At 46.5% G+C, this 24,990-nt stretch overlaps 1 protein-coding gene across 2 annotated transcripts in view; it reads left to right on the top strand.

Moving 5' to 3' along the window:
- Nucleotides 1-24,990, top strand: part of LOC138526876 (uncharacterized) — a 1,504,711-nt gene that overhangs the window by 1,429,844 nt on the left and 49,877 nt on the right. For both annotated transcript variants that reach the window (XM_069637661.1, XM_069637652.1), the window contains one exon: nucleotides 23,178-23,425. In XM_069637661.1, coding sequence (XP_069493762.1) covers nucleotides 23,178-23,425 — 248 coding nt within the window. The remainder of the gene's footprint in view (nucleotides 1-23,177; nucleotides 23,426-24,990) is intronic.

Raw genomic sequence — 24,990 nt, 5'->3', positions numbered from 1 at the left:
ACCAGTGATGCACACAAGAGGACCCTCAGGTCGATGGACTAAGGAGCAGCAAGTTACACCATTATAGACCCTTGAGGGGACAGGTCAGTGGGTTCTCCGGTTAGGGCATGGCACTGCAGGGCAGGACAAAAGTGGTTTGCATGGAGGAAAGATGGCCTCAGAAGTCTGGCACGACAAATCCTGAGAAGAAGCATTACTTTAGGACAGCAAAACAAAAATGAAATGCAGTCCCTAACAGCACAGCAGAGGCTCCCACTTCTGAGTCAGTAAGGCATACAGCCCAGACGCTATAGCGTAGCACAAACGTATGCAGATGAAGAGGCTGTTACTGTCACTGCTGGATCAAGTGGGGCAAGTGGTGAATTGCCTGAAGCAGGTTCCCTCTGGTCAGAAAGGAGCAGAGCTTTGCCTTCAGAAGAATCAAAAGAATCGGGAGTCGAGAAATAGAGCTTCCAGCAGGGATACACTGCTATGTCATCTTCCACTGACAAATGTATCTGGGTCTCTAAGTTTATATGCACATACAGGGCTGGGGTGACTCTGCAATCCGATCACAACTCATTCACCTTGCATGCATTTAGTGGCCTCCCAATCTGTGGACACCAGAGTCACTTCTCTTTTGCAGGAATAAAGGGATGTTGATGGAAACTCCCACCCACCTAGATTTAATTATTTAGGCAAGACAGAGCTCTTTTAAACAGACCGCTAAAGATAGCCACCCCGCCATAAAACTCATACAACAAGAGCCGCAAAGACAAACACAAGTAAGCCATTTGTGTCCTTTTCAGGGATTAAATGGCTACCATCGCTGAAAAATGTCTATTCTACGGTGCAGTCTCTAAAAACATCAACAACTGCCACCAGATTGTAGCACAGACATACTGTCTGGGTGCAAGCCTCGCCCAGGTAAACCATGGGTCACTCAAGAGTTGCCTCTGCACTGGTAGCCTTACTGGATAGTAGCACAGATAAAAATAAATAAAATAAATTCTGTTCTTCACTGAGTCTTTTGAAAAGACCTTTCTGTTGACAAGCATAGCATTGGATACTACAAAGCCAACAAAAACTTTAAGGGACTACCAGAGTTAGTCCAAAAGAAGCCAGTGCAGACTTTCTGACATGCTACTCTTCTCTGCAGAATATTTTGATGGAAAATGTACTTCGTAAATCTACTTCTAACATTCATAAACATTGAACATTGACACCTCTGTGCATAATCTCAGAATATTTTAAGAGAGAAAACTTTAATTTTGATTTAGCTAATTAAACATTTTCTGGAAGTCTACGTTGCTTATTTTTATCTTTTCTTCAAGACAATTTTTACAATTTACCAGCAAAGCACAAAGTTGTTTCAAAACAGCACATTACTCTTCCTCAAACTCTGAAAAAACTGAACAACAAAGAGTCAGACTGCCATCCAAGAAAGAAAGTGGTAGACTGTTACTTTTATTAAGGTAGGCAAGTCCATGATGCACCACAGTGGCATTGAAGCTCAGTTCTTTTTGACGTAATGGACAAGGAAGAGTGTGCTTAATAATTTCTCCTTCTTTCACCTTCCTTCTCTGAGAGCCAGGCAGGTTATTTATGAATTTACTGAAGATACCCATGTCTGAGAAATAGTAGTACAAGTAGTAATTTTTTCTTATTCTTCCTGGGATCCTGCTCTTCCAGAACATCTCCTCTCTCGCCCCGGCTCTTGATGACTTCTGAAAACCACTCCTTCACCACAGGCTCTTTCCCTCTATTCCTCAAGCACTCCCTTGTGCACTGTCTCTTAAAAAAGACATCTGCTGACCCCCCTCCTGCCCATTGACCTATGTCCACTAACCTCTTCCTGGGTAAACTCTTGGAGAAGCTGGTCCTCCCCACACTGAACTTGTTGATTGCCTTCATGACCATCAATCTGGGTTCCGGACATCCAGAGGCATGGAAACTGCTCTCCTGAACACCTGTGAAACCATGCTCACAAATCTCGACTCTAACTCTCCCGTTGTTCTCATTGATCTCTCCTTTGCCTTTGATGCAGTCAACCATTCTATCCTCAACACTGTGACACCCTCCTCATCACCGACCAGGCACTGGATTGGCTGACCTCCTACCTCACTAACCGCCCATCCCAGCTGCAACGGGGCCCTTTCTCCTTCACCACCACACTCTCTACCTGTGGCGTCTCCCAGGGCTCTATCCTATCGTCATGATTCTTCAACATCTGTCTCGGCCCTCTTGCTCACCTGATCTCCTCCTTCTCTCCTCATTTCCAGTGTTATGCTGATGACACATAGCTTTCCTTCAAACTTCTTTCTGCTACCTCCTCCTCCTTCTCTCTCTTCCTGACTCTGTCTGCCGTTCAGGCATGGTGTGCAGCTGATGATCTCTGTCTTAATGCCAGTAAGACGGAGATCATTCTCACCGGGACACCTGCACTTTCTTTTCCTCCTACCCTCTGGTCACCTTCTCTGGGCCCCGTACCTCCACTATCCTGTGAGGCCAGAAACCTTGGGGTCATCTTCGACTCAGCTCTCTCTTTCATCCCTTACATCATAAACCTTACTAAGAAGTCCTACTTCCAACTCCACCTCCTCAGAGGCATTCTCCCTTTCCTCACTGTCCCCCAGAAGCTCAATGTCTCCAGAGCTCTGGTCCTCTCTAGGCTTCACTACGGCAATAGCCTCTTCTCAATCTCCCTCCTTCCTCCCTACACCCCCCCCAGCTAACCCAGAATATGGCTGCAAGAAATATCCTTGACCTCAAGCCCAGGGACCGTATCTCTACAGCCCTAAAATGTCTGCACTAGCTGCAAAGATCAAATTTAAGACCTTCTGCATCATCCACAAGGCTTTCTGGGGCCTGGGACCATGCTATCTCCAACTTTCCCTCCCTAAATACTCCCCTGCTAGAGCCCTACGCTCCCCTAACTCCAAGTCTTTGACTGTCAAACGCTTCTCCAAGCAGAGAGTGCGAGGCAGGTCTCGCTCCTCGGCTGGTGCCTCCCTTTGAAACAGCCTCCCTGCCCCTCTCAGACTTGAGCCGGACCTCCTTAAGTTCCGGAAACTGCTTTTCTCTACCTCTTTCCCTTCCCTGTTAATCACCCCACTGACCCTGCCACTGAGAATGGTGGCCTGATCCTCAAGAATCTCACAGGATACAAGGCCCTTCTTCCCAGTCTATCCCAGTACCCACGCCCCACTGCACTGCACTGCCCCTGTGGGTCCCTGCTTGATGGCTCTGCATCCCACCCTGGGAGTCGCCTGCACTAACACTTAGCCTGAGGTCTCCCCCTTGGCTCCCCTTGGCACTTCCCTCCCGGGGCCCCCCATTAGCACTTCTCCACTTCTCTGCCCACCGCACCCCTTCCATCCCCTTCTCCTGCACAAGGCCTAGTAGGATAACAGCTGTATATCTACTGTTTTGCCAGAGTTATTCTTTCCCTTCCCATTTAGCCTGGTGGCGCTTTGAAACACAATTCTGTTGTATAGGCACCTAACAAATGCTCAATAAAATAAATAACAATAAATTAACATTTATAAACATTGAATAGAATAATGAGCGTATCCCTATAGAGCGAATCAGAAAAGAATGGTACAATCCGAACAATAAGCAAGAAATAAAGAAAACAAATGGAAGCAGAATTAACCATAGGGTTCTTAACAATGCTGGACCCAACTGGGCATCTAAATAAATCTAATAATCAGCTGCAAAAGAATGGACTGATCTCCATGTACCAGCTTTGCAAGGAGAGTTGTAGTAGCCGTGTGTCCTCGTGTTAACTGATCTCCAGGTTTACCTGAGGGGGTTGGTAGTTTTCTGATGATCTCCAGGTTTACTCAGAAAGGGGTTGGCAGCTTTCCGATAACCTACAAAAGAATTTCACAGATGGCCTCACAAGCATCAGACTCCAAAGTATGGTTCAAGTCTTTTTTTAAACACAAGATAAGATATTCAAACTTGTAACAGATTGATCATGGGTTGGGGCACACTGGAGGGCGTCTATCTCTCTTGCCATGGGCTACCCCCTTCCTGACCCAGGCATCCCTAAACCCCAGACAGACAACTAGCGATCAATAACTCCTCCTGTCTAAAATCTATCTAATGTGGGGGCCCAGAACCCGTAGCCTTTTTGATCTTGCTTCCTCCAGGGTTCTTCAAGGTTTTTATTTTATCTTATCACTCCCCAAGGCAGATTGTGGAACTAGGTTTTCTCAGTAGTGTTCTTCAACCGGTAACCCTCTCCTTTCTTACTCTTTCCTCTCACTCTCCCCTGCTCCTTTCCCTGATGTTCCAGTGTCCTACCCAGCTGTATGTTTGCCCTTCTCCTCCCATCTCTCTGCTCCTCCTCTTTCTCCAGCCACTCTCCTCATCTCTCCAAATGTTCACACACTCTCTTCTCTCCTATTTTCTCCGCTCCAATCTCCCTTCTCCTTTCTCCCCTTCTCCGCTCTCTCCTCTCTCGCTTTCTGCCCTCTCCCCTTCTTCTGCTTTCCTCTTGCCTTTCTTCTCTCCCTCCTTCTTCCTTCTCATTTCTCCCTGCCACACACTCACAGCACCGCCTTTACTATCTGATATCACGCTCTCTCTCACTACCAACACCTCCCCTGTACCACTCTTCACCCCAAACTCTTCAATGCGCACCTTCACAGTCCATCCTCGGCTTGGTCACTATGTCCACCTCCTGACCTCACCTGAGCCCCCTTCACTTTTTTCATATGTTTCTCTTCCTCTTCAGTTCTTTCCCCTTCCTTTCTTTGGCCTGGTGCCCCATCTGTCCCAAAGGGCCAATCTGTTTGCGCTTTCCCCGCTTGGATAGGTTTTCACACTGCAAGTCTTGCATGACAATCAAGTCTGGTTTTGGGCTCTGGATAGTTCAGTCTTCACTTGGCTCTGCTGTTTTCAAACGCTGCAGTGAATATTGTTAATTTGGCATGGTATGGGAAGATTTCATTGGTTTCGCCAAGTTCCTTCTTCAGTTCGCTGTGGCTTCTGGTGGTGGCTGAGCATGCTGGTACTGTAGTTCTGAAATGGGACAAGAACAACTCGGGCCAGCATCAAAATGGCAAGATACTGAGTGATTGACAGTGGCGCCATATTCATTTAAGATGGTACATGCAGGGGGTCAGAGACTGGAGTCCTCCCTTCACCCCACCTATGGGGCAGGATTCTCTCTGGTAAAAACCCTGCTATCGGGCTATTATCCTAAGTCTCCTGATACAGCCTAGGAAGTGATTCCTGTTTCCCCCTGGACAGTGTCCAGTCTCATACCCCCGTCACATAAACTTCCACCCCTTCTTCTATGCCCCCCTCCATTCTGGTGTTCTAGCAGACTGGTGATCTGAAAACTCTCCAGTTTTTCCCTTGTGGGTCTAGAGAGCTTTTAAACACTGGGCAGAGGGCAAAGTATTTCCCCAGTAGTACTCCCTCCAGTGTGCCAGGCATTACGGTAATAAGAACCGACATGCTGTGCTCCAATACCTAGGGCCTCATTACAACTATGCCGTCTGGAAACAACGGTGCTGGTAAGCTTTCCGGCACCATTGTTTCCGGACCGGCATATTACAAGTCTGCCTGCCGGAGCCGCTGTTCCCGGCAGGTCTGACCCTGCCGGGCACTGCGGCCACGGTAGGCAGAATATCACAGAAGCACTGGCACCGTTAATAACAGTGGCAGTGCTTCTTGATCTCCACTCCATAGAGTCCTGATGGACTCTATGGGGAATGGGGATTTACAATTTACCAGCGCCTGACTTCCCAGCCGCTGGGGTTGTAATCCCCCGGTGTTACCGGGGAGTCAGGCGCCGGTAAATCATTATGGGTCCACCGGCAAACTGAGGTAGCAATGGCACTGTTACCGCCGGACCCGCAATGAAGCCCCCAATTTCCTTGGCTTGGTGATATAGATCTGCATCCCCAAGAAAACGCATGATTTTGGACAGAGGACCTGGTTAGCTCCTTTTAGATCGTGATATAATGGTCGTCTTCCTGCTCCCTGTGTCTGATAAGGCTTTTCCCGGTCTTCCATGGGCCATCACTGGAAGGTGGAATTTCAGTTCTACACCTCCTGTGGTGTATCTGGGAAGTTGGGAGTGTCCGAGTCTAATACGCTGCAAATTAGGGAGTTTTAGGTAACGCTTTCAGTCACATCGGAGACATGCGAGAGGTGGTACACCCATAAACAAATTCAGTCAATTGCAAGCACACTGTCACACCAGGCACCTCACACAAATCCAACAACAAATGATTACTTACATTTTAATTAATTCATTATGATTGATGTTTGTGTTGAAACCACAGAAATAGTCATTTTTACACTTTACGACATATTCATTGAGTTATTGAACGTATTGGTACACAGATTGATACATTACAACTGTGATGGTTGAATTGAGTTGTGTTCATTTGTTTGTCAGTTCCAATTTGTACAGATGTGTAACTGGCTAATGGTAAGCCTTAACAACTGAAATTGGAGCAAGGATTAATATGTCCAACCCAGACACATGTTTCGAGAGTCCGCTCTTCCTCAGGGCTGAAGGAAACTCTGCTTTCCCAATCTAAAAGAGATGAATGCATTTTATGTAGTGGTCTGGGTGTGATGCCTGTTAGCATCCTGCAAGAAAGCTGCTACCTGGGTCAGTAGCCTGCTTATTGCAGTTGTGTAGACTGGCCGGTAAGCTTGCCCATATTTAATGCTAAGCGATCAAACCACCGACCGCCATGAATACAGCATGATTGTCACTGCAATCCACTCGTCTGGAAACTAGGATGGCACGCAGTTGCATGGAGGTACTTCGGCGTGGAAGCGGTCCGATAGCTTCCTGTTTTGTATACATAGTTCAAGAAAGGGATTTGTAAGCCTCCTATTTTTCAGGGAACAGATCAGGGAGGTACTTGGCGCCTGTGGATTCTCTTGCAGTCGGGTTCAGGCTTGTGGGGAGATTCATTTTACAGAGCAGGATTCAGGAGCCCTATCTCTATTAACTCTTCCCTCCGCTGGCCTGTGCAGAAGCTAGCTATTTATTTATTTTTTTGGGAATCATTTTTATTATTTTAACAAACAACACTCCAAACATTACAACCATTTAGGACATTCGTGATCAATATTAAAACATTACATTATAAAATGCTCTCTTCCGTCCTCCCCCCTCCCTCCCCATTAACTTGAGCCATTGTTTCCTTGTCCTCCACCTGAGCATCTTCAGGTGTCTCTATTATCATCATCTCATCCAAGTCATCTGCTTCGTGGTCAGCCTGGTGGGGGTTCACCAATGAAGTCACCAATTGCCTCCAGGCTATCAGGGGACCCACTTCCTCCTCCCCACCTCTAGTGACTGCTTCATACCAGGCCGCCGTTTCTGCCTCTGCCCATTTCAGGAGGTCTGCCCACCACATCTCCAATCTAGGCCGGTGGGCCGCTTTCCCGCACATTGCAATTCTGCGCTTGGCCAAGATATAAGCCAGGTCCTTCATCTTGCTAATATGCTTTAGGTTACGTGGCCTGGGAAAGCTCCCTAGCATGCATGCCCAAGCAGACCCCACGTCAAGCACCACCCCATTGTTAGCCAATCTTGTTTTCAGTTCTATCCAGAATCTATTCACTTCCGGGCAAGCCCAGAACATATGCAGCAACCCAGCCTCCTCCTCCCCGCACCTGGGACATTTCTGTGTAGCCGAGCCACCGAACATAGCAATTCTACCGGGGGTCAAATATGCCCTGTGGGTGACATATAATTGGATCTGCTGAAGTCTCGCATTCCGGGACACCTTCTTATGGTACCTTTGGGCTCTATCCCATTGTCCATCTGTCATGGGTTCACCCACCTCCTCCTCCCAGTCATAACTCAGTTGAAGCAGCTCTTTGCCCGCCTTTGTACTCAGTAACTCATATTTCTGATGTTTGTTAATCTGCTTAGAATCACATGCTGTGCATAGGTCCGACATCCAGTGGTTCAGTTGAAGCAGCTCTTTGCCCGCCTTTGTACTCAGTAACTCATATATACGAGATATTTCATGCCCGCCCTCCGAGACATCATACATCATTTCTATGGTGGCATCAGGTTGTTCTGCAAGTATTGCTTCGGGCCACCTTTCCCTCACCCGTTTCATGATTCTGGATTAAGTAATATGTTGGCTTTTATGCACCCCGGTCTCCTTCATTAATCTCTGGAATCCTAATGCCTCCCCCTCCTGCCATATGTCTCCCAGGGTGGCCAGGCCCACCGGTTCCCAGTATCTGCGGACCCCTTTTACCAGTTGGGAGTCTCCCCCACATAACACCACCAGCGGGACCTGCTGAGTGAGTGGGTCCGGGTCACCCACAGTTCGCCATGCTCTACGCCAGACCTCCCAACCCAACACCAGCAATCTCCCCATCCCCAACACTTTCGTTTTAGGCAACCACACTGTGGGCCTCATCACGAGTCTGGCGGTAACTCTTAAATGCAGCGGTAGCTCTATTACCGCCGCATTTAAGGGTCTGCCAGATCATGGCTGTGGCGGATTTCCCCCCAGCTCTGAGCTGGGGGAAATCCGCAGCAAAATTGCCGATTTTCGGCGCGATTACCGCCGGCGGGAAATCCGCCAGCGGTAATAGCGGGAATTTTCCCCATTGGGCCCAATGGGGAATGGGCAATATCCCTTCTGCCAAACCCGTGATCCGGCGCTAATAGCGCCGGGGGGTTGGCGGTTGTGCTATTAGCGCCGGCGCTATTACCGCCCAACTCGTGATGAGGCCCTGTCTCTCTTAGGAAGTAGGGGGCCGAGTCGCCCCGCAAGAGCCTGGCTTCCGCCGATTCATCTTCAGACAACCACCAAGCTACATATAGTAGCTGTCCCGCCAAGTAATACAATTCAAAATACGGCAGGTTTATACCCCCCTTATCGCACGAATTTTGTAATTTCCAAAGGGCCACCCTGTTCCTAGAATTGTGCCATATGAAGCACCTGCACAGGCTATGAAGTTTGACAAAAAAACCTTTGGGGATCAGGTACGGGACATTCACAAAAAAGTGTAGCAGTCTGGGCAAAACAACCATCTTGAGCAAAGCTGCTCTTCCCATCATGGCTAGGGGCAATTTGGACCAAAACGCCATGCTGTTTTTGATGCCTTCAACTGCTTTCTCCGTGTTGTATTTATGCTCTGCCTCTATCCTGTGGTATACATTTATGCCTAGGTATCGAAACGTCTCGATCCGCCAGGGTATCTGCAAAATGGGCAGTTTCCCTAGTGGAATGCCCCTGTATCTCCTCAAGGGGAACACGCTGGACTTCCTGGGGTTCACCAATATGCGCAAGAGGGTGGTGTAGCATTCCATCACCTCCAGAACATATTGCAGGTTCTCTTCCGGGAAGCGCAGGTAGAGAAGCATGTCATTGGCATACAATGTTATCAAGTGTGTGCTTCCTGCCGTATGAATCCCTACCTTGCCGTATTTTGGCCTAAGGCAAACTGCCAGAAGCTAGCTATATGCCTGGTTTCTCGCAGGCATAGCATTGGATTACCCTTGGATGTTGGATGGGTTGTGGCTTACCCCGATCCTGACGCAGTTCATGCAGAAGTCAACCTTCTCTGGGGTTATACTTTCTTCTCTTACACAGGCCCCAGGTTTGGCCTCCATAGGTATTCTCGTATCCACTAACAGATCCGGGAGTAAATGGCCCCCTAATGGGCGTTGCCTGTCTGAATAGCTTCCTTGAGTGAGGGCTCATTTGTACATATGGCAGCAAATAATTCACAATTGCTCTGTGTGTTATGTGAGAAACGAGAAGGTGTCTCACCCGCTAGTCCCCAGGGATCTGTCATCCAGGTGGGCAGGACATGGCTATTGCTTTTGGATCCAGTTCCTGGGGGTGGACCAGTGCGGGAGGATCACCTGGATGAAGGGTCTTAGGGGAGTGACAGCGAGATGCGTTATCCCCTTCCCTGTAACACCTTTTCTCCATCCTACAAGGTAGGATACTTAGGAACTGAACCGCCCCGCCCCCCTGGCCATCTTTCCCCGACACAAACACTTTCTCACAGACAGCTGACTGTAAGAGAAAATTGACTAACACCTGAGCCTGACATGTCCCAATACAATGGTCAGGCAATTACTGATCATTACACACACGACTTCAATCACATTTCCCCACACGGATAAAAGACGCAGCATGAAAGCACACACTGAGCAAGGCAAAGCACACGAGGAGGCAGCAGTTCCAAGATGGCAGTTTAATACGAGGAGAAAGACAGCGAGACCAGAGAGGGTTGCAAGGAGTGAAGGGCTCTTGACCTTTTCAGACCATTACTTTCGTGAACCTTGGAAAATAACAAACCTTGGACTAAAGTTGAAGAAACCTGTATTGTGTGTCGGAGGTACCCGGGGCTCTCACGCGTCGATAACCAAGGTGGCGAGGAGCCTTTGCCGCTGTGGTACTGTCCTTGACTCCTACAGCAAAGCAGCACCAGTAAAGACAGCACAGCCGGTGAGTCTGAGAGACTGATACCAGACCACTCTGTGTTAGAACCAAGGTTGCAAGCGGCAACGATGTATGAAGAAATGTAAAGAGAACAGTGTTTGAAACGTATGTAACGAGACAATGTAAATATAATTGAAAACCAGAAGAGTGACTGAACTTTGAAGGCCAAGAAAGTTACCGTAGACAGAATGGTCCGGTGCCACGTAGGTGCTCATTTGAAGGTCTCTGTTAGGTATCCAACTGGCTGGAAACAGTGAAAAGGGAATTTTTAGATCGAAGTGGTCCTGCAACGGGTCAAGCTGAACCCTGGGCACATTCAAAAGTCTTTGATAGTTTAATGCGAACTGAAATCGGTCCGAGCCCGGCTGAGGGAGTCTAATTGTGTAAGAGCAAGGATCTGAGCCCGGCTGAGGGGGATCCGTGGTGAACCGTGAGTCACCTGAGAAAGAATATTCTCTGTACATTGTAAAAAGGGGAATCTGAGCCTGGAATGCGGGGGATCCACAGTAACGAGCGTGATATCAAAATGATCTGAGTCCATCTGAGGGGGATGTAGGGTGAATCCACCTGAATTGAATGCTTATAAACGGAAAGGAACTTTGTGTTTTGTTGTGGTTCATCAGGACCTCTGAATCAAGAGACTTTGAAATAAAGACACCTGGGCACAGAAGGCCCTGATGTTGGTAATGGAACTGTATCCTCACGCCGCAGGACCAGAGTGTGTGCTTTGCTCGAGTGAACTGCCTTGTCCCATGCTGAAAACGTGGGGAAGGGAGGCCAATCGGCCGAACATCCTGACATATCATTTTGTGAACACTTCTTTCTTTTACATGAACACTACCCCACACTATTTGTATTTAGCAGTAAAGTTTGGCAATGGTTCTTTTTAGTATAGGCTCTTTTATTTTGACGAGACTCCACTAGGACTGCATTATTATTATTTGATGGTCGTAGCTTGCCCCCATCTCTAGGTTTAGGATTAGATAGGCATTCATCATACCCTTCTTGAAGTTCAATAAACACCCTTGAAGTCTGTTTTATTGTTTTACTGTTGATACCATGCCTTCCTTACAGTTATATTGCCATCAATTGATTCAGAAAATCCTTCACCCAGTACATCATCAACCTGGGAGTCTCACTTTGCCGTAGTCTGAGATGTTTGAGCTGTGCTCCATAACGCATGTGGTCTATTCTTTCTAGGATCCCCCTCTTCAGGTCTTCATATGGGGTGTTACCATCGGAATTCAAAGCTTTAAAAGTTTGTTGGGCCATGCCCGTGAGAAGAGATGCAATGTATTGAGCCCAACGTTTTTGAGGCCAGCCAGTGGTGACGGCCACTCCGTCAAATTGTGTAAAGAAGACAGCTGGGTATTCGCCATTACTCAATTTCTGGAGGACCGTAGGTGGTACCGCTGGGTGTCCTTGTCTCTCAACAATCCCTCCTCTAAGGCAGTTAGGGTTTCCAGATGTTAGGTACAGATGTTAAATTGACCCTTCAATTGAGACTTAACTATGTCTTCAATGACTGTTTGTATTAATGCAACTGGTTTCTGGTGGCAGCCGGGCATGCTGGTACTAGTAGTTCTGAAATGGGACAGGAATAACTCAGGTTAGTATCGGAACGGAAAGGTATTGACTGACCGACAGTGACACCATATTAATTGAACATGAAATATGAATGCGAGGCAGAGACTGGGGCCCTCCCAACTCCCTGGCTATGGTAAAAACCCTGGTAGCCCTCCTGCCCAAGGCTGGGAGGGGCTCTGTTCGCCTCTGTTAGGGTCCAGTCTCGGATCCTGTCACACAAAACAATCCTCCTAGTTATGGACTGCTTAGCACCAGGGAAACCTGTATTTATTGTAACATGCTCAACAAACAGTCGCTTAGATTTTCTGTGTTCAGTTTAAATAGTATGTTAAGGCTGTGAGGGCTCAGAAATGAGAGGCGGACACAAAGATGCAATTTTCTCATTTTCAGACATATTTGTTAAACAGAAAATGGATTAGATGAATGCTTCTCTATCCCTATTCTAAGGCGAGTTTCTCTACCTTGAAAACTAAAACTAAAGATCCGTCTGTGTGAAGTTATTAAAGGTATAAACTGTTGTTGTGTCCACAACCTTCTAATGTGGCTCTCACACTAGAAATGAACAACTAAGGGAGCAAGGAAATATCTCTGATTTATGGTTGCTGAAAAGTGTTCATAATCAAAAGTGAATAAGTAAATCCAACAGAAAAGTATTTTCCAAAGAGAAGTCTCTAGAATTAAATGGCGATTCCTTTCCCTGGAATTTTAGGCAGAATGGCAAAAGTGCTTGTTTCAAACGACAGTGTCTTAAAGTTCTGGTAGGATGGAAAAAGTGTCTCTTTCAAACAACAGTGTCTTAAAGTTCAAGTAGGATAGCAAAAGTGTTTCTTTCAAACAATAATCTTCTTGGTTTGTTAGATTAGCGTCCAAAAGTTCTCGTGTAAACAATACATTCCCTAACATTCAACTCTTCTTTGGTTACAAGAATTCTTACTCCGATGAGAAATTCCATATAAGGTATTATTTAGCTTCTCTTGTACTTTGGCAGATTATCTGATGTAGCTCTTCAGATTTCCTGGTGTACTCCCCTACCAGGCATCTCTATCACAAAAAGTCTTTGTTTAACTTCACAATTTGAAAATGCCTGGTGCCTCTAGCCACCAAGATCTCCTTCATGTGCTTCCTAGATTCCTTTTTACAACTTGAGTGGACCTCCGGGTATACGCTCCTGTCAGCAATCCTTTAGTGGGTTTCTCTCAGATGCCCTGGTATACTCTCCTGCCAGGTATCTTCCCACAGTTCCAAGGGTCGTATTCCATTTAAAAAATGAAAATACTTGGTATATTTGGTTGCCAGAGCTTTCTTTATGGACTTCTTATCAATTTCACTGTCCTTCACGTATATCACAGTTGTAGTATGTTGCTGTGTTTCTATTTACTTGCTTAAGGTAATACCTGTTCCAACTTTCCCCACATTGACATCTCAGACAAGTGTTGTCTTTGCAGTTTATCTGGTCTGTATTCAAATGTTCTCAATTAATTTTCTTGTCTATATGCCTGTCGGTACAGCCCAGGGACCCCAATGGCTTTGGGCAGACTCACCGGTACTTTGCAGCATTCCCAACCTCTTGCGTGTCTCTGTGATGAAGCTCCCTCTTTGGGACGCCCTCCTGTGTACTGTGGACCTCCTTCCAGTATTCCTTTCAGCTCCATGCTCACCTGCCGAATTCTCGTGGTCGCCTGGACTGGAGAATCCTGCTTTCCAGCATGGCCGTAATCTCCGAGGGCTCCTATGCTGCTCTCGGTACTCCACGGTCCTCCAAAGGTACCTGTTGCGTCTCTCCTTCCTTCTCGCCACACCGGCATGTGATTCTCATGTTTGCGAGCTGCCGCATGGAAGTGCCTGTTCTCTTGACTTCCTCCGGCACGGTCCTCTCCCGTGCTGCTTTCATTTTGACTGCGGATGCATTTTTAAATGTCCCGCGCATTTGTATTTAATCAAACAACTAGTCTGCACATTCAGTTTTGGGTTTCTTTCAATCTGTATCAACTCCTTCCTCCTCTGACTCGTCTCAGTACTTTGGGCTTTATGGGAGTTGAAGTCCATAGAGTTTATGGGATTTCTAAAACAATGTTGTTCAGGAGTCCCACTTAATAAAATACTAGAAACAGGATATTTTATGTGAGTTTTGTGCATGTTGGAGGTAAGAATGACAGTATGTCATCAGAAGTGTAGGTTTCATAGGGTTTTCTTCAGGAGAAGGGGTGGAGTACCACGTCTCTTCCAGTGGCGTCACCACCTCTCTCCGGCAAACGTCTCCTCCCACATGATCCTCCCTCATATTACCACCACCAGGGCCAGGAAGCGGCTGCCATCCCCTGACCACATGGGAGGAGGTCACAGCCGTGGAATTAGTGATGACCCCACAAGATTCATCACAAGGCCTTCATCACATCTAAATTGTGAAGGGACATTTTAGCAGGCGGCAGAAGATTCTTTAAGACATATGAGAGCAAACTATTTTAATTAATGTGGAAATCTGTAACCACTTTAGGAAGGAAAAGGATAGGGGCGTATTCTAAGGCGCTCCTTGATATTGTGAAAGAATCATGAAAGTTTAATTTATGTAAAGAGCTGAATTTCCCTATTCATCCTGGACAGTTTTATGATGACCAAGAAAGCCACGTTCCAAGAACAGTGCAAATCACATTTGTGCCTTGGTTCCTTTTAGGTACCCATTAGTTTGTCAGAACAATATTCTGTTCCCCTGGTTGAGCCAAGGTGCCTAGGAGGCTAATATTCTTAAGACCTTCTAACTAACCTACAAATGTTAGTGATAGATGTACCTTAACGGAGGACTACTACAAACCAGATTTTGCCAAATAATTTTGTTCTTGGCATGTCGTTGGATTCGGCCTTCTGTCAAGACACTGATAGAACTCTTCTACTACAAGGTCTTTGATGATCTAGTGTATGTTTTTTTATAATTCTTCCAGAAGATTCATGCAGCACTGGGGAAAGTTCAGATGGCCATGCTGCAGGTAACACTTCATTTTGGACAGCAGTATTGCAGCCTCTGATGATGTAGCTGGACTGATGCTGGGACCACACTGGGGCTATTATGATCATTGTGGATCTGTATTTTTATAGCTTCCAAATTACCAGTAGTAACAGGGGGTTTCGGTTCTCAATGCACAATTTGTTATTTTTCATATTTTGCAGATGCTAAAAGAACCAATTTGGATTTCCTCATTGCTCTGCGCTGCTTTCAAATACTTTTTCTTTTAAGACGCAATCATGATCATCATGTGCGACCTGCTTAGAAAATCGCCTTGAACATTTTGAACACCCAGAAGGTGCAATGCTGTTATGGTCCAATTCCTTGCTATTCGCCAGTGTTGGATGATTTCAGCCTCCCTCCAGAGGGTCCTGGGGTCCATATTTCTTTTTGTTAGAAGAAATTGGGCATCTGTTGTGTGAATCACAGAAAGGAGGAGTGGTTGATTGCTGGAAGAAATAATGTGGGTCTTACATGCAGGGCCTGAGGTTCCAGCATGGTGATAAAGTTCAATTTACCCCTCTCGACCGTAACTCATGCATAGTCCGTCATTCGATGTGGCCTCCTTACCCGTCCATCCGCCCCCCCCCCCCCCGTTGATGCACCCCATCATTAGCACCTGGCGAGGCATGTGCCTTGGATACTGAACTTCTTTCAGAAGATTCTTCTTCTGACAGCACTATTTCAGAGCCTGTGTGTCTGATGTCTTCCTCAGATATTTAGTCCTAATAGTCATTACGCCAATCTTTGGCTAACAGATGACTCTTTCACCCCAAATCACCAGAGGCATAGCCAGGATTGTGTAACAAATTGGGGCGTGCAACTGACGTAGTCGGGCTCATCCTCTGCCCCCGGCCAAATGCGCAGGAGTAACCAAGCATAATGAGGGAGCCCCAACCAATCAAAGAAGTTCTCAGGGTTCACCACCTCAGAATATTTTAGAAATAATTGGTTAAAATGGTGCATTTTACAGTGATAAATTAGGTAACAACCCACTCAGTTTTCAATCGGTTTTGTAGGGTAAGACATGAAAAAAGTCCATTAGGTGCCAAACCACCCAAAATGCACAGCAGCGTTTTCCAAGGCATTTTTACAATGCCTTTGCCTGCTATATGCCAGTACTCTTGCCAGTATAAAAAAACATGTTCATATTGATTTTGCCCACACATGTCCATTCTGGTGTACCTATATATGCCAGTATTTCCACGTAAGAACATACTCCTTCTGGCTTTGCCTTAATGCCAGTATAAAAAAAACATACGTGCCACAGTAAGAAACATGTCCTGGCTGGCTGGCTAGCTAGTGAAATTGCTCAGCAGGTTGAGAGCTCGCTGTTGCGATCTGCAGGTCGCAGGTTAAAATCCTGGCAAGGACAACTCAGCCTTTCATCCTGCGAGGTTGATGAATGAGTGCCAACTTCGGTTCGGTGGTAATTGAATGTGCGTATGTTCTCTGTACAGCGCTTTGGTGGAAGCGCTATATAAATATCACATCATTATAAAATGTCCCCCATGTAACATCATCATGTTGTATTTACCCCTAAAGCCAGTAAAAATGTCATGTCCCCCCATGTACACTCCCAGTTATGTTCTCATTTGTCTTTGACCTTAACACCAGTAAATAAAATGCCATGCCACAGTAAGGATACATGTCCCCCCCATGTAAATATACTCAACATGTTGGCTTTGCTCTTAATACGAGTACAACATTTCCAGCCAGCCCCATTGTTGTACCCTCCACCCACTCCAGCCCGTCCTTCACATAATAACACTCAAGTTGCCTTTGCTTTGCCCAAAAAAGGCCAGTTAAACATGCCATGCTCCTGCCAAAAAATGTTCATGCTCCAATGCCCCTCTCCAGGCCCCATACATATATACACACATATGCAGATACTCGCACACCTATACAGCTGCAGACACACAAACCCAGATTCACATATATACAGATGCACACACACATATATACATACACATTCACCCACCAGTCCTGCACCCATACAGCTTATCTGCCATTCACACCAGCACCCAAAACCTTCACTCTGCACTGTCATACACACGCGCACAAGCACCCATGTACACCATTCCCACGGCATTCATTCATATGCGTACACTTCCAGACATCCCCTCCATATACACAACCTTACACACTCCCTCACATGCATGCACACATACATGTATACAAACCTTGCATGCACACATACAAAACCTTTTTTAGTTTAAGCTATTAGGTGGCAGAGACGCCTATAAGCCGAAACCACTGCATTAGAGTACAGATAGAGAGAAATGGCATATGAGATGGGGCACAAAGGTTGAAGGTGTGTGGCTGTTTGCCCACTCATTGACAGTCTAATCCCTATGGCCATTCCCACCCAGTTCCTGCCCCTCCCTACCCAAAACAGTTCCTCATGGGAACTCTTTGTGCTGACTTTAAGCAAGACTCACCATCAAACTGTGCACCTGGAGCTGTAAACACAATTCTGGTGTAATACAAATGTCTTATCCGGGTGCGCCTTTAGTCACTCGATTTATTAGCACTGTACGTGTCCTTCACGGAAGACCTGTTAAAAACGAGCATTGGCAAAGCCAACCGTGTTCGCTTGTGTACAAGTATTAGGCATTTGTACAGCTCTGCTATTGGATGCCCAGGTACCCACATCATTTTGCAATGGCTACCATCAATGCCCAGTTAATATCACTATGTGAGTGCCTCGCAAGTGCCTTTCTCATGCCTATCCAAAAGCCCAAACTGTTGGCATTACCAATGCTTGTTTTATTTCCCGTTTCCCTCCGGACCGTTCAGACCCTACCCTACCTATACCTCTATAACTCACAGGCTATTTAGTTCATGCTAATTATTGGCAGTGTGGGCCATTTAAGACGTGCGCCCAGCAGGCAAGCCTTTAACTTCCACATTTCCTCATAGGGGGTCTACTGATATTGCCTGGGCAGTCTTTTGACCTCTGCCTCCGATAGTTTTCTGCTGCCGCAGTCACGTTAATGACATTTTTCTCATCTCAGAGAGCGATGTATTTGCTTACTTTTAAAGTTTAAACGTGAGTAAATAAACTGCTCTCCGAGAAGGGAAATTTGACAGCTTCTTGCTGTCTGAACCCCGGGCTGGGCGACAGAGCAGAGTGATGTCGGCTGCTTCAAATTGGGAGGGCTTTAAGCCCATGCCTGGCGCCGCCCATGGTTAATACACGTGTAATATGGATGCAGACACAAAGGTAAGCATACAGGTGTAGGGGCCCTCTCCGACTGCCATCACACTAGTGGAAGCCTGGGGGTGGGGGGAGGCCGCGGCTGGGGGAGGGACTCTTGGCAAGAACACCACCCATTACGACCAAGCCAAGGAGAGGACTTTTCGCCCATGCAACCCTATAGCGAGGGAGAAAACGGCTATGCAGGCTCGACCCTCTTACTCCGGTTTGGCCAGGAAGCCCTAGAGTTCTTGAATTTGCTGGGCCCACTTAACTCTTTTGAAGGCCCTCTTGCAGGGGGTCCAGGGGTCATGGATGCAGTGATCACTTTCAGCATCAGCATTGGGTTCAAGTGGCAGTTCCAAGCTCTGGTGAAACGGTTCCTAATGCTGGACAGCTAGACGACCCATGCACTGCCCCACAATGACAAGAGACCCTCAGGACACAATGGCAGCAGGCAGATGCAACGATCACCACACTCAAGCAGCTGCAGGCGACTCTTGTGGTGAGCACAAACAGCTCCTGGAAGGCCCATCTTCAGGTTGGAGAGCAGCAATGGGAAGAGGATTGTTCTTGGCCTGTAATATGGAGACCTATAGAGTCCACAGGCGAACCTGAACAACAGCAAGTACATAATAGATGTCTTGGATGGACTGGTCAGCCTGCAGGATGTTTCTGGGGCACTTCTGAAGACTCCAATGGGCAGGATCCATAAGCCAAGGTATTGACTAGTTGGACCCACTAGTCCAAGGGTCATAGCACCCACGAGGATCACCCGAAGATTGATTCAGAGGAAGAGGGCTTCACTGTGACTTGGATGGAAGCCATGCTGGAAACCTTAAACGGCCACCCATAGGTCTTCAGCTGTCGGCAACTCTTCAGAGTTGTATATGCTACAATGACGATCTATAAAATGGCTCCAGAAGTTCTCCTTTTATCCTAGATTTGAGCCGGGGTTGCCCCCAGTCCTCCAATGGTAAGGATCTGCACCATTCAAACTGGCAATGTCTGTCCAAACCTGGACAGCCTCTTGCACCACCTCTGCCCAGCAACTGACATCGCCCTGGTCAGTGTGTTGATTGGGACCAGATAGTCCCAGCCGCCACACCCGGCCAGATACACACAATGTCGCTTTGCCTGGCAAAGCTGAGTCTTTGCCTTGGAAATGGATTTCCTTATATCGTATTTCCTGACCCGGGACGGTAAAAAGAAGGCCAAAGGGCAAAGCTAAAACTGTGTGCCACCGCTATTCTGAGAATATGGTACGCAAAATGGAATTATGAGTTAAGATGGAAAGGTTTATGGTTGCAAAACGACAAACATGGTAGATAAATGTCCTCTGCCACCACGCATCGTGAAGTAACAAAACTTACAAAAATATTCAAATCCCCACGTTGCATTTCACTTTAGGGTGATGTGTGCAGCTTAAAAACCACATGGAATTTCAGAAAGGGAGCATGGTCCCACTGCACTGACAGCCTTAAGGACTGACCAGTGCACACAAAAGAGATGAGCCACGGAAGGTTAGTAAAACAAAAAGGCTTTACTTAACTTAAAAATGTAGGACAGAAGTCAAACAATAGCAAAACCTTGGGTTGGGAGGAGTTCAACTGATGCCACAGATGTGATGTTTCAAAAAGAAAATCTTTTCTAACACGTCCCAAAGACAGCTTTTTAACACCTGCTGCAGTGTTTTCCGCATTGACCGAAAACAAAGGTGATTAGGTTCCAGCCTCAAAGGTTTGGGGATCAGCTACCGTTGTTTGGGTACACAAAAAGCAAATATTCAGACAATCTCAGGTTGAAAAGCAAATCTTAGGAACAGCCAGCAATCGTAGGTTGGCTGAACTTATTGCTGGCTGCATAGGGGTGGAAGGGTGATACTGTAGTAGAAAATTCTCAGAGATACAGTGGGCCTCATTACGAGTCCAGCGGTAACCGAGGCAGTAAAACCGCCTGGTTACCGCCGGACTCGTATTACCATTCTGCCTCCGTGATTCCCAGAATTACCGGGACATTACAACCCCGGTGTCCCGGGAATTCCGGAGGTGGAATGGTGTAAATCCCCATTCCCATTGAGTCCTATAGGACTCAATGGGGATCATGGAAACACCGGCAGCATCTCGCAATGCTGCCGGTGTTTCCTCGTCCGCCTGCAGGCGGGCGGTGGTAAACCCGCCAGGTCAGACCTGGCGGGAACGCCACCTCCCGCCTGCAGGACTCGGGATTGGGCGGTCCGTAATTAACAGTGGCAGCGGGTTTACCGCCACTGTTCTTTCCGGACCGCCCGACCTGTAATGAGGCCCATTGTCTGAGAACTGGATATTTTCAATAAATGTGTCAATTCCCAGCAAGGCAGTATGGTCAATAATACAAATGGTCTGTTGTTTCTGGGCAATCACTGATAACGCCCCCACTTCACATCTGTCCACCTAACAGTTGAATTTCCAAAGTGTTTAATTTCAAGAAACTAGCGAATGCGTAATAGCCTCTGAGCCATATTTCAGTTGGCATCATGAGGCCTAGATGATGGTCCCCAAAGAGATCATGAATCAAACTAGCATTTTCCCCGCTCATCAGCAGTTAACAGGAACACATTTTATTGTGTGTTTGAATATTGTGCAAGATATTGAGCCTCATTATGAGTGTGCTGGTGTGGTAATAACGTGCCGGTATTATACTGCATAACAGCACGTTACCTCACCGGCACCCTCTGAGTTTGGTGGTGGGTGGCCAGATTTACCTACAGCTCCAAGCTGCTGGTAATTGCGGCACCCCACCACCAAAAAATGCCGGTATTACCTGTGCCGGTAATAGCCGCAATACCCCCCCATGGAGTCCTATGTGACTCCACGGAATGGGGAATTCCAACACTTACAGCCACTTGTAATCTGCCGGTAATTCCAACAGACCAAGTGGCGTTAACGGTGTTACCATTTGATGGTATACAGCCGGATTTACCAGCGGGATACCACCAACAGTGTAATATGGCCCAATGCCTTAGAATTGTAGAATGCAAGCAGTTATTGCTGGTCTAATGCCCTACGCGAGTGTCTGAGAGTCCTAACAGTATCTTATTGCAGGACATCTATGGTAAAGAATTTTGTTGTGATGTAGCGTACCCCATGGGTTCTCACAGGTGGCTGCCTTGCCTCTACTCCCTTTTCTATCACACACCAGTCGAAGTATGCTGAGGGGGAGAGGGGACCTCTTTAATTCCACCTTTCCTGGAACTCACTGCCTCTTTGGCTGGTGTCACCAGCTGCTAAGCACAAGGCAAGGTCCCGGGCAGTCTGGAAAACATACTCTCCAGTTTCCTGCCCCTTGTTGACCTTGCTTGTTCCAGATCCTTTCCCTGGTCCCCGAGCCTAGAGGGGATGGTGCGAGAGAAACACAGTAGTTATTCGTGCTTTAAACAGTATCTGCTGTGGTGAGAAAGTTGTAGCGTCTCTACTGCAAAGCAGCAGCCCTCTGGCAGAGAGACGCTCTTAGTTCCGCCTTTCCTGGAGCTCAGCCATCTCATTGGCCGGTGTCACCAGCACCTGGGGGCGAGGCAAGATCCTGGGCAGTTTGGGAAATGTGCTTTCCTGTTTCCTCCTGCTTGTGACTATGCTTGTCCTAGATCCTTCATCTGGTCAATAAGCCTGGAGGTGGCGATATGGGAGACACTAGTAACTTTGCCTGGCCATACACATGTAAAGTGTCCACTCTAGTCAGAAAAGGACTGCATCTCCTCTACACAGGCTAAGAGGTAAAGGGCACAAAACTCAGGGGAGAGGAATATTTTTACACGCAATATCAAACCTCAGTGGGATCTGTTCAGAAAGAGATGGCACCAATATGCTGCAGCTCAAAAACACCACTAAGCTCATGTTTGTATGTGGCGTAAAGTGAACGAAAGGCCTTTCATTCACGCCACACCACATTTTCAATCATGTGTATGGCAGAGTGAAGATGATAAACGATGCTTGCATTTACTCTGCCTTCCTTCCTCTCCACTATACAAATGATCCAGCATTTGCGCCTGCATGGATTGTCATGCCGGCGCAGATGCTGAAGATCCCTATGGGGTCTGCCTGCTTTATGCACCAGCATAGAGCAGGCAGACCCCATAGGAATCGAATGTAAATGTTGCATGCACCATTTACAATTACAATTAAATGTTGCCGAACATGTGAGCATGTCGGACAGCGTTTATTTGTAATTGTGAACACTGTTTACAAGACCCGCATGGTAAGCCGTATTCAGGATGAAAATTAAATGCTACCTGGCATGCAAGCATGTTGGGCAAAGTTTAATTGTAATTTTGCACACCACTTGTCATGCAAACATGACAAGCAGCGCTCACAATTAAAAGTAAACGCTGCCTGGCATGTGAGCACCTATAGATCAAAAGTGCAGGGCAAAAGACAACATACACACGTGTTTGCTGGCTTTTGGCCTCTGTTGTGCAAATGTTATGGACCACCAAATTACTCATTTGGAGAAAATGAGCTCCCACGTTTCACCAGTATAAAGAGATACGTGAATCGTGCAAGGGCATATTAATGTCACGGGTGATAGATGTAGAAGAGACAGTGATAGAAATAAGAAGGTAACACACTGTGAGCGTTACACTATGTCTCAGACCTTGTGCCTCAGAAGCATTTCAGATTTTGGGGGACTCACATATAAGCTGTCACGCAGGGTAGACAAGCTTGTATTAAAGGCAATCTCTTGTTAGTTTTCATTTAATTAGCTTTCTTTCTTTTAATTTGGACCAACATGCACTAGTTCTGCAACTGATATATTTATTAAAAAGTACCTATACTTAATAAAGAGTTATTAATAATGTGTTATGTTGTGCTTAGATATTTGTATCTGCATTATTACCCCCAGGCCTATGACGGCAAATGTTAAAGGTACTTCACTTCTTGATTTTATTCTTTTTTGTTTGTTCTTTTCTTAGTTGGCGCCAGCATCCAGTGAATTGAAAGGTCGCGAGTTCTTAAGCTGGAATGAGTTTCGTGATTTCTTTGATGAGTGGTGTGAAAAACATTGTGTCCTGTATAAAATAAAGACGTACACCACCCTTGACAAAGCCAAAAGTTCCCAAGCAACCAGTGCCAGCTTGATCACACAGCTGAGATACAGCTATGTACGGCTGATCTGCAAGAATTCCATCACTGCCAAGTGGTCCAAGAAAAGGTCTCACTGGTAGGTATGGGGAGCAGGATTCCACAGTAAAGTAACCTAGCTAGTTCAGGAGGAAGCATAGGTTGAATTATCTTATATGTGGGAGGGATACAAGTGCTGTCTCATTTGGAACCGTGGAAGCTGCAGCTCATTGTGGGATAATTGTCAATGATATCTCCTAGAAATATGCTATATGGTGTCCGCTATGAAATGAAGAAGGTTCTGTACTGGATGGGAGGATGTAAACTGTGGTCACATAATTAAGGATACTGTCTAAGTCACAGATAAGACTGAAAAGGCTCTTACCTTTCACACCTTTGATATCTTGGACCTTGAACTTGAAGTGCTCTAGTGAAAGGGCCCGCTTGGCTCTTGCAGGACACAGAGAAGAGAAAAGCTCCCCACCCTCTCTGGGCTCTGATTTGAACTCCTGCTTCAAAATCAGGACATTCATGCAGGCTGGGTCACTCAGACTGTCAGACTGTTTTGCCACATATCTTTCCTAGCTAGTGCTTAGGGAACGACATCCCAGTCCATTGGTAAGGCATAGAGCACAGGTAAAATACCCTTTTAGTACAGGACCATCCAAGCAGAATACATGGTTAAACACAATCGCATGGCACACATTGTGACATCCAAAGGGCGGTTACACCAGTCGGAGAAAACGGTATATCTCTTAACACGTTCCTTCCCCTTTCTTGATTCTGACATGAATCTGCTTGTTAGTTTGTTATATGCTAGTTGTCTGATACCTGTGATTAAACTAGTAAATGTTATGCTGAAGGCTAGCTCTGGTGTTATGTTGGGCGTGTATTATTTACATTTGAATTCACTTAGTTACTTTGGACTTGACTGCAATACATCCTGTTAGGTTCCATGATGGAATGTACTGATGCAGAGGCTGAATGAAGCAGAGGGATGGAGCATCTGGGGGGGGTGGGGGCTGTCTACCCACGTACTTATGAAAACATAAGGAGGTTGTGTTATGCCTCTCCTGCGTGATCTGTACTTATTATCAAGGGTGTTAAAGCAGGCATCTTGGAGTGGCCAGGCAGTCTCTCTACCTGAAAGTTCCATATATGTCCAGATGTAATTTGTACCATTGTTCTCAAATAATATATTACGTGGATGTCTTTTGTAATACCCTGTTGATCTGTTTGAAAAGCGACCTCGAGCTGTCCGCACCAGCATACAGAGAGATACACTAACCCCAGTGCCTTAAGTGGGGTAAGAAATTGAGGGCGGGGCCCTCATTTGGGGGCGTGACTTGCCTGATGGGCGTGGCCTAAAACTTGAAGGTGTGGCCTGAAGAAGATCATGTAAAAATTAACAGGGGTGGTCTTGTCTACATAACTAAGCGCAGACTGCAACACTGCTGGTACAACCAAAACGTGTGGTCCTGGGCAAATCATTTAACTGCACTGTTGAGGGTGAAGCTTTTTAAAAAGAGAGAAAGTTGACTGCTTTTAATATAAAATACAAGCAGTCCTTGCATTTGGGGAGGGGGGCCTACCAACGACTTTTTTTACTCAGGGGGCTCGACATAAAAAGGGTTTTTTATTTTTGTTTTTTAATTTCAAACCGTT

This window comes from Ambystoma mexicanum, chromosome 1q (assembly GCF_040938575.1).
Source record: "Ambystoma mexicanum isolate Mex_15411 chromosome 1q, UKY_AmexF1_1, whole genome shotgun sequence".
In the NCBI taxonomy this organism is placed as follows: domain Eukaryota; kingdom Metazoa; phylum Chordata; class Amphibia; order Caudata; family Ambystomatidae; genus Ambystoma; species Ambystoma mexicanum.
Note: the sequence above shows the minus strand (reverse complement) of the source record. Positions and strands in the feature narration are given on the sequence as shown.